Below are 10,314 nucleotides of genomic sequence, written 5' to 3' on the forward strand. Positions count from 1 at the left end.
TCTAACCATACATACCTGCACTGTTAAATGTTGCCAAATTCATATTCCTTCTTGCCCAGCTGTTGTGTAGCACACATCAGTTATTCAACATGCTCTGTCATTTTCATTGTGTGTTGCCTTGTACAAAGGGGCCTGGGCTCCTTTAAGTGATATATATGTGCTTCATTTTTTTTTTTTTTTCGGGCCTACCTACATCGTCCTAATGTAAATAAAGATGATTTGATCTGGCTTGGCTTATTAGGAAATGCATGAGTACTGGTGTCCTAACACTAAAGATAAACAAGAACTGTCTCGTTAATTAAAATTTATAAGCTGGAGGCAAGCAACACCCACAGATACGACAAGGAAAAGACTTAGGAAGCAGCAAAGCTCGGAGGAAGCCTGAAAGCAGTAGAAAGGAGATTAGGCATGGGCAGAAACTAGATGTGCACAGTGAGAGATAAGAGTGGCAGTGTTGTTGAAAGGAGTGGCGACACCAAGTTTTCTAATTCCGTTCTTTTTGCTGGTAATGATAAACAGGGTGCTTAGGAACAACAGAACGGGAGCAGATATGCTGGAGTGTGCTTATAAGTAAGGCATAACAGCACTCCTTTTTTTTCCCCGAGAGTTTTGCTTTTAATGGGCTGTGACAGGTTGCATGTGCTCACCATGCACAAATGTTTTTTCTGCTCTTTTGTATGCTACGAGCACGGGTGACTCTGTGTAGTTGTGTGCATCTCGGCACACGACGCTGCGAACACAGCACTGTTCTGTGAGTACCGATGAGCAACCTGTGTGCTCGTCTTTGATGTCACAGCCCAAAAGAGCTAGAACTGAAACTATAGGACAAAAGCATGCTTGTAATGACGATGAATAAATTGCTGGAGCACAGTGGGGCATGTTTTTTCCCGTTCCTGCTGAGACCCTATGCACCACTGTCCCCCCCCCCCCAAAAAAAAAGGACCTGGAACAGTTGTATTCCTTTACTAATTTTTATGAGATAGTTGTTCTGTCTTGCACAGTAGCTAAGTAGCCATGGCATAAATCTTAGAACTACAGTTGAATACAATGCAAGAAAATTTACATGCTGCAAAAGAAAGCTGTTCGTTACATTGCCAATGTTGACTACCATGCACCTACTGATCACTTATTTTCACACTACCAGATTATACCAGTCCATAGCTTGTACCGATATTACTTAGCAACCAGATACAAGAAATCTCTACAATATAATAATCGAGCCTTTCTAGACTTGACCTGCCTCACTCAAACTGTACCGGCTTATACCCTGCGCAATACAGAAAAATGGTCTATTCCTTTTTGTCGCACCAACTACGGGAATCAGATGCTACATTACAGTATGCCACACTTATTAAACCAATTACAGTCCATGAATGTCGATATTTCCAAAAGCAGCTTGCGAGAAATTAAAGCTGCCTTTAAATAACCAACAAAACGTTGTTAAGTATATTCTTTTTTTATGATTTGTAAAATATTTTGTATGTGTAACTGTGTCTGTAAAAAGTTTTGTCTATAGCGTTCGACCGATATTCCGATGTTTGCTGCTGTATGCCATGTAAAGGGGGGTCATGGGGTCCCTCAAGTGATCTGCGATCACTTTTTTACCTGTACCTACCCACATCTATGATGTAAATAAAACAAACTTCAAACTTCAAACAAAGCAGCAAATGCTTCTCAAAAGAGGCCCCCCAGCCAGTTGCATTGACTGATTTTCATGGCATCACAGTGATGTCATGAAAATCAGTTGATGCCATTAGCTGGAGGGCCTCTTGTGAGGGGCATTTTTTGCTTCATTTTTTACTTGTACCTGACCGTAGTAGCCATAGATAAACAGAAATTTGTGTCGTGCCGAAGTAAAGAAGTTAGGAAAGTCTTGAAAAATAATGGAAGCGGTGAAAAGTGCCAGGAAGGGGTCAAGCGACTGTAGATCATTTTGAAAGATGGCATTGTGTATTCAGGCCTGCTTAGAAAGACACGAGCCTCGTGTTAAGTGTACCAGAGGCAGCTATATTCGGCAGCTACCCTGTTGCCAGCTACGATTTCCGACGCTGAAGGAACGTGTAAGAAGTATGGAGGACGGCACAGCCTTCAAAGGGGTGCACAAAATTGAAACAATCTTTGGACCAAGATTGTAGGTCTTGTTTCACGCACAGTGCAACTGTATTTGGTCGACCTGTTCATGGCCACTTGACTTCATTGTTGGGCTGGATTGTTTTACTTGGTACAGGAGGTTGCTTAGGGAACAATAGCACGATAGTGTGAACATAGTTTGACTGCTTCCTTTAAAAAAATTGCTCTTAGCTGCTATACTGCACTTAGTCATGATGTGCACACAATTTGTGAAGCTAAGGAATGGGAGAGTAGAATTTAATGTGGTCGCACTTTTGTGTCCTTATCCCAACAGTTATGTTGCTTTGGGCTGCATGTGCATTGGCTGAGCTCCATGTGTTCCGCTTTCAGACTTGAATCTGTGACCCATATTCTGTGTCCCATTCATAGAATCTCTATCCCACATTCACAGTCGCTGAGTCATGTTCAGTGCATTTTGCGAATTATTTGAACAGAGTAAATATTTCTTGTGTTTGGCTTCGAATGGGACATCAAACCAGCAATTTATGCTTTCTTTGCAGCCGATTCTGAAAGCTTGCGCTCTGTCAAGAGCCTGGATGTTGATGCCTCGGACAACAGCCTACTTCCATGACTGTTTCATCCTCAATGCCGTCTTGCGCAACACTAGAGGGCACCACACGGACACATCTTGTGCGTGCCGGTTGCAGCGGTATTCCATGCAATGTTGTTTTATGTCTTTTCTTATTGCCACAAGGCAACGGAGGGCACATTTTTATCTTATGAAGCAAGAGTACGGTACTATTTTATATGCCTATACTCAAGTTCGAACAGTATTTTTATGCACTATTGCTATTTATCTTTTAACCAAGAGCACTGAAGCGAACAGTGCCTTCATTGACTCAGCTGCCTTTGATTGCTCAGTGTTGTGATTTCAGCGGTGTTACAGACCGTGTATATATATATACTCCTTTGCATTCAGTGCCAACAACTTTGGGCTTACTTCAGAAAGTATAAGTGCAATGGAAAGTTTTTTCACGTAAGCATGTTCCGGGCTTATGGATTCTGTAATGTGATCATCATGTGCATGTGCAGCCTTCTTGTCATGCCGGCCTCTCATGTTAATTGTGTGAGCAGTGGTGCTGTTGCACATGCCGGCCACTGGCGACTCGATATGTCCCAAGGGAGGCAAGACTGGCCGCCACTTTACGGAACAATACCACGTTTATGTGATATTGATATGGTCACAATGTTCAGATAAATGTGTGTGCAAAACTGGAGCAGGTTCTCTGGAAAGGCAGTGTTCCTGTCACACTACTATGTTGTAGCCAACAACTCTTGCAGATCTGCCTGCCGCTTGAGGACATTGACCAGCTCAGCCTGAGTGGACATTAAGGACAAATTAAAGTTGGCCTTTATTGATGCATTATCGATTTCTGATGACAAACCACTATCGGCTGTTTTTGCAAGCAAACTGAGGTGTTGTCAAAGCAGTTTTCCGTTGCGGATCCCTAAGGCTAATGTCACCGTTCATTTCCAGGCTCTGATCATCGATTCCTATTTATCTTGGTGTCGTGAGTCTGAATAGAGGGATAATTCACAGTTTTCTTTAAAAGCCCAATTTTCTGAGCAATAAAAGCATTGTTTGCTTTCGAACATAGTCATGCAGTCGATTTTCACTGAGAACAAACATTTGACAGGGGCTACGTGCAGGCAGTGAGCATTGTGTGGTGTCGGGCAGAATGTATTCATGGGGATGGTGCTACAATCACTCTTATTTCTTTGCCTCAAACAAAAGTGAAACAGTATGGGATTTTTTTTAGCATAATCGTTATACGGGTTTCACGCTCAAATGTGCCTTGATATTCATTCTACTTTTGCTTTGGTTTGCTCGGCTACCCCCCCATAATGGCTGTATGGGTTGAGAGGATTTTTTTTAAGGACTGTTATGTCAGGAATATGCTCCATGTGGTGTGTGTCTTGTCCTGTCTAGTGCAAATTTTAAGGCGTGACCTTCACTGTCAGTGTGCTATGCAATCCAATCCAATTCAGCTGCTGAGTGGGACCACAGAATAGCAAAGAACTCTTAATTTTCACTGCGTATGAAATTCCCTGCAGCACTTCCCTGCAGCACTTCCCTGCGGCAGGCTCACTGGAGGCCCGTAGAATTGCTGTATAAGTACCTAGAGTTGCGCGTTTGTTTTCCCTGTGCTGCTTGCGCCTCTATTGGCTAAATGCGGTCACTTGATTGAAAAGCATCCATGTATTGTGGGGAAGCCGAATCCTTTAGCATCGTTTAGCTCTAGGCCTTTGCTGAAAGTACACTCGTGCACATACAGTTCTTGTACTTTGTGGTATTTTATTTTGTCCAAGTGCACATGTTCACTGAAAACGATCTTTTCTTATCATTAAGACGTAATTTTATCACAAGTGTTCGGTGATTTTTAAGAAGAAAACGTATGTGATTTGTGGCTTTTATACCAGATGGCACCGCCCATCCACCACATGGCGAGTATTTTGTTCGTAACTTATTGATATAGGCCTTAGTGCTGTCGATGCATTACTAGCAAGCTGTGTCATTTCATGCAACAGTAATCTGCCTAGAATAAAGCAAGTTTGGCTGCCAGATTCAAGTGGATTGAGCCTGCACTCGCTGTAACCACTGGACCAAGTCCACCTCCTGCATACAAGAGTGTGGCTTTCCCTCATAATTTTGATGCTCTGTGTAGCAATACGGCTCACCTACATGCAACTCCAGGTACTATACATTAACTCTAGGGGCCCGCAGATTGCCATGCCACCTGTGGGTAGTGAAATCAACTGCTTGGAATGAAACTCTGTAGTTTCGGTGCACAACCAACTCAGTCCAAATGGGCGGTGGTGTTTTGGTCTGCTAGCTTCACAGAAATGGTCACAGGAGTTTGGTAGGTTTTGAGTGCAGTTTTACGAGCGATGTGGTTACAGAGCTTAGTGCTATTGCACACGTAATATTGAATAGTGCGAAATTTACTTTATTGTGTTGGTTTTACGTCCCCTACATGTGTTCACAGCATCAAACTGTTGACGTTTCATGCACTTGCACTCGGTTGGGCAGGCTGCCTCACAACTTTGTTCTTTATTTAATAATAATAATAATATTAATAATAATGCTTTATTGGTATTAGATAAGGTAATTATACGCAATTAAATTGTGTGCTCAGCCTCATGACATTTTTGTTTTCTATGCAAAAGGACTTTGGTGAGGGACTGAGAATGAGCTGTGTGAAAGCTTGTTTACAGGTATGCTTTTCATCACGGCATCAAAGAAATGGCTGGCAGATTAATGAGCAGAGTAGCCTTCTTCAGAAGTTTTGTGAAGATCAAAATTCACATTAAATAAAAAAGCCTACACTGTCGATGTCAACCTCAAACATAGCACTACCCGGTTTTTTTACTGCTCAAATCGATGCAAATGCCCTGTCAATTTTATTACTGCTGTGAAGTGCTCACATGATCCATAACTGCCTGCAGGACCGTAAGCAACAGTGGCAGTGCATATTCATGCTCTTTCCAAACATTTGTTTTCTTCATGTGGTTGTGTAATTAAATTCAGGGCTGGAAGCTTTAGCGAATGTTTCCAGCAGTGGAGGCTTATGTCGCTTCCCTTATGAGTGTAGACTACACTGGGTCTCTCTGTTTTGGCATTTTCCTTTTGTCATGTTGCCTTTCATTTGATGTGCAAGTTGTGAATTGTGCTCAAAATAAAATGAACATCACCAGAGCATGCTATTGAGTTCAATCACCTAGTCTGAATTTGCTTGCAAATCTGCAGCTTCAAAGTGCCAGTTATGGTTCTGAGGTGTAGAAATGGGGCGTCTTGTGCTTTACACACGCACAAAAATTTTAATGCTGAAAAGCAGTGCACGGGGGGGATGAATACAAATATAAATATAAAATGTGTTTATTTCAACACCATGTGATGTTGGGAGGTGCACCAAAAAGCCTTAGATTGGCTTGACAAAAGAGTGTACCCCTTTCCTACAGAAAACAGCAGCAGTAGCAGTGTACAGATAACAGCTACAAAAGGTAACCAAGCCTACTTAGACACACATTAGCGCAGAATTTGCTTTGAAGAACAAAGTCACCAGCATTGAAATGACACGAATGATGCAGAAAATAAGACATGAACATCTGTCTTTTTGCGGACGATTGCGTCATGTATCGCCGCATATCTGATAACACTGACCAGGAATTATTACAGGACGACTTAAAGGAGGACGCAGCTTTCAACTTGCGGAAAATAGTCAAAACAACGATTTTTTGAAAATCTTATTTTTTGTCTTTACAAGTCCTTTTTTTTGTCATTACAGTCCTTTTGGGTGGACATCAATGAGTAATTACTCCCTTATTACAAATCTACTCCACCTTGGGGGATTCCTCTAAACATTTGAGCAACACTGTTCCCACTTCAAGTTATTGATCAATTTGCTCTCACTCTTAAAGGGGTGGAGACACCAAATTTTGAAGCTATAAAAAGCCTACTATGGGATTCCTATGTATGCAAGGACACTCACAGCCAAGTGTTCGACGCAACAAACGTTTAAAAGATATTTTAATTCGGTTCCAAAGATTACCTAAATGCTCACTCTCACGATCTAGACCCATCGCTAGCGCCATCAACCATCACGTCACAAGGGGTGTAGAAAAATGAAAGTTTTAGTGACGTCATACCAAAATACAGTGACGTAGGATGAGCGGGGCACAGCCGCGTGAGCGCAGTCGCCGCGCCAGCGAGCCGCGTTTGCTGCTAACCGCCGCTCGCTCGGTTTGTGGCGCGCCGTTGCGAACAGCGTTGTAACGTCCGATTGAAGCTCGTTGCCTGCGTCCGGCCTGCTAGATGTCAACGGCGGGCCGCTCGCGGCAACAACAACGACGAGAACCGGCAGCCAATGCGAGCGCGGAGAGCGGCAGCGTCATGATGACATAGGGCGCACTCCTTGGAGCCGGGCGGCCTGCGCCAGTCTTCGTGCCGAACGCCGGCATCTGAAGAACGCGGTAGTATTGTTTGTTCACGTTCACAGCAAACCCTGGGATATATGAATATCAAAAATGCATCGTTTCTGACGATCGTTGGCAAATACCGAGTTCCTGGTAGAAGTGATGACTGCGATATGCATGCAAATTTCATCCCATAGCCGGTTTTGTGCTGCTGCTACCTGGTGCGGTTCGCCTGCCGTCTGCTAGCTCTGTTGCTGAAGACGTCGTTGAAATCGAACATATATTTTATTATGGGGCGAGTTCACAGTAAAGGGGTGCCGAGCGGAGCACGTTTCTGAGCGCTGGCCAGTACCGAAGCGCCCTCAGCTGCGGAGTCTATGCGAAAGCAGCTAGGCCTAGCGACGACTAGGGCAGTCTGGGACACGGTGGTCTGGGACCAGCGCGCAGGTCGTCGGCCGGCGTTGCCGCAGGCAGTGTCGTTGCCGAAAGATCCCCTTTTAGCACAGTCATGCTGTCGTATCTCGAATCTAGAAAGCATCGGTAGCATGGCTGTTATGTATTTTCTTGTGCGGACGTGAAGTACGCCGAGTCTGCCGGCCGGTCGGTCAGCCTGGATATACCGTCTGCCGACTTCATAAAAGCGAGCTAAAGAGTGTTCTTGACGTAAATAATAAACCATGGGACAAGAAATGTAAAACAAGTGTCATTATTGAGGATCGCTGACCAATACTGAGCTGCTGGTAGAGGTAACAACTGTGATATGAGCAAATTTCTTGCAACAACCGCGCCTAGCAGCTGCCGCTGGCGCGAAGTTGGGGTCCGGCTCGCCTGGCGCCCGCTAGCTCCGCTGCCGAAGGCGTCGATGAGATTGACCATACTATTATTTTATTGTGAGATGATTCTGTAACACTACAGCTATTTGTGAAAAGTAGGCCTTTCATTATAGCGCAGGCGACTTCCGAAGCGCCGGCCGCTTGCTATACAGGCTATAGGCCTAGCGACGACCACGGCAGCCAGGCAGCAGCAGAGCTCGTCGGCCGGAGCGCCCGCGAGCGCTGCCGTTGCCGAAAGCTCCCAACATAAGCAGACATGCTTTGTCGCTGCTCGAGTATAGCTGGCAGTTCTGATAACAAGGCGATCTTGTCTTTTCTTGTGGTATTTGTACACCATCCCAAGCAGCGCTCAGGTACTGCTGCACGGTAGCGAAGTGTGACACCGGTTGTGGGCGCAGCTTGGGTAGAGCGGCGCAGCGATGCTTACTGGCATTTTGCAAAGTGTTTCGCATCCTCACGCGAACCCGCGAAGGCGATATTAGCGTGCGAACAAAAAAAAGTCGATGTCCTCACTCATTGGAATCAGATCTGTCAGAATCCGAGCTGCTGGGACTAGATATGCAGTTGTTTGTTTTCATGCGCTGGTCAGCACGTGTGTGAGAAAGCAGACGATGCAGCAGTAGGTGCGTCACAACTTTTTGTGGGCCCACGTGACCAAGCGAAGCAGTTGATCTTCCCCCTCTGTGACGTCACTGTACAACTCGGCGTTCCGAAACCGAAACCGAAAATCATTCACCTAAAAATGCTATAATAAATTATTCACTGTGAATATATGAATCTTTGAGTGTGTATCATGCTTCCTGGAGCCATAAGAAACGTTTGAAACTAAGAACGCGCGAACCACAAATTTGGTGTCTCCACCCCTTTAAGCTTATGGTAGAGAGAGGGTGCGGTAGATGGTCCTTGGCGATCACAAAATGAACAAGGGAGGGGAAAACCTCAGTTTGCTAGAGCCAACGTTTCGACAAGGGGACTTGTCTTCGTCTGGGCAAAGCGTTCATCATCGGCAGGGATTAAATAGGGCTTTCGCTCCGAGGAGGAAGGCCCCGGGGGTGGGGAAGGAAAGTGGTGTGGGAGGGGATGCGTGTCAGGAAGGGGAGGGAGGTGAATCATCATTCGCTAGGCTGCAATAGTGCAACAACCTATATCCGGGGGGTATGCAATGAACAAAAGGCTTTGAAGGGGCTGCGACAGGGGGGGGGGGGGGAGGCGCTGGGTGAACCTGCAAAACTCAGATAAAAGGATTAGTCAGCGTGGTACAGGGAAATGATAACAAGGGAAAAAAAAGGGGGGGGGGGGGGGGCTGGCACTGGAAGGAGAAAGGAAGGGGGGCATTTCCAAGGAAGGGCAAGGCAGGGGGGGGGGGGGGGGGGAATGGCTCGTGTTCAGAGAAAGCCAAAAAGTGGGGGCAGAGGGGGTAACAGGAGTGTCATGGTTTCCGAGAACTGGTAGCAGGGGATTAGGAGAAAAAGAAAAAAAAAAAAAAGGTGAACAAAGGAAGAGGGTGACAAGGCCGGAAATGGGGTGGAAGATATGACTTGGGAAGGGTGCAAGGAGCGACAATATACTTATGTGAGGTTCTAGGAAATAGTCTGACCACGTGCAAGACATTTGTTAATTTAAAATTATGCTGACCCTGGAATGTACCTGAGAGATTCCAGGTTTCCTCTGGACATGTTGATCCCTGTTGGTTGCAGTGTTTTAAATTTGTGGATTAGGAATGCTTCTCTGTATTTTCTGTCCCTAGTCGATTTGAAGCCTGACTGAAGAATGAACAATTTGAGTTCGTCGAATTTGTGATGGCGTTGATTAAAATGGGTCGACACTGCCTTCTGTTCATTCCGTGTTGTGTCAGCCCGGTGCCCGTTTAATCTGGCACTCATTGTTTGTCCGGTTTCTCCGATATATTGTTTCTGGCAGTAGGAGCACTGGAGCATGTAGATAATATTGGACGATGTGCAGTCAAAACTGGTCTTTATATCGAAACTGAAATCGCTTGCCGTACTTTTAACCGTAGTGTCCCTTTGTAAATGTTTGCATGTCTTGCATCTGGGTCGAGAGCATGAAGTTACTGTCGGTGGTGGTTTCTTACCGAGCCTAGCATGCACCAGGATGTCCCTCAGGTTTGTGTTGCGTCTGTATGTTACCCTTGGTGCGTCGGGAAATATTTTCTTGAGACGATCGTTACCAGTTAAAATGGGGTGGTATTTCCGCAGGATATTGTTTATGTTTGGAAGCGCGTTTGAGTATTTCGTTATAAGTGCAGGAGGTCGTTGACTGTTAGCTTTTGTTCGTTTTTTAAGAACTACATCTCGTTTCAAAGTGGTTGCTCGTTGGAACGCATTATTAAGGGTTGTCTGTGGATGGTTTCTGGTGATTAGTGTGTTTTTTAGCGAGTGGAGGTGTTTCAGGTAGTCATCGTCGTCGCTACATATTC

General features: G+C 45.1%; 1 protein-coding gene across 1 annotated transcript in view; it reads left to right on the forward strand.

The window, feature by feature from the left end:
• The window catches only part of LOC149344156 (shootin-1-like), a 54,430-nt gene extending 50,937 nt beyond the window's left edge, over nt 1-3,493 (forward strand). The window contains exon 16 of the mRNA XM_089546178.1: nt 2,631-3,493. Within this exon, the coding sequence (XP_089402304.1) occupies nt 2,631-2,701 (71 nt within the window). The 3' untranslated portion in view covers nt 2,702-3,493. The remainder of the gene's footprint in view (nt 1-2,630) is intronic.
• The last annotated feature ends 6,821 nt before the right edge of the window (nt 3,494-10,314 follow it).

This window comes from Amblyomma mixtum, chromosome 5, assembly GCF_055824585.1.
Source record: "Amblyomma mixtum isolate Tamu chromosome 5, ASM5582458v1, whole genome shotgun sequence".
Lineage (NCBI taxonomy): Eukaryota > Metazoa > Arthropoda > Arachnida > Ixodida > Ixodidae > Amblyomma > Amblyomma mixtum.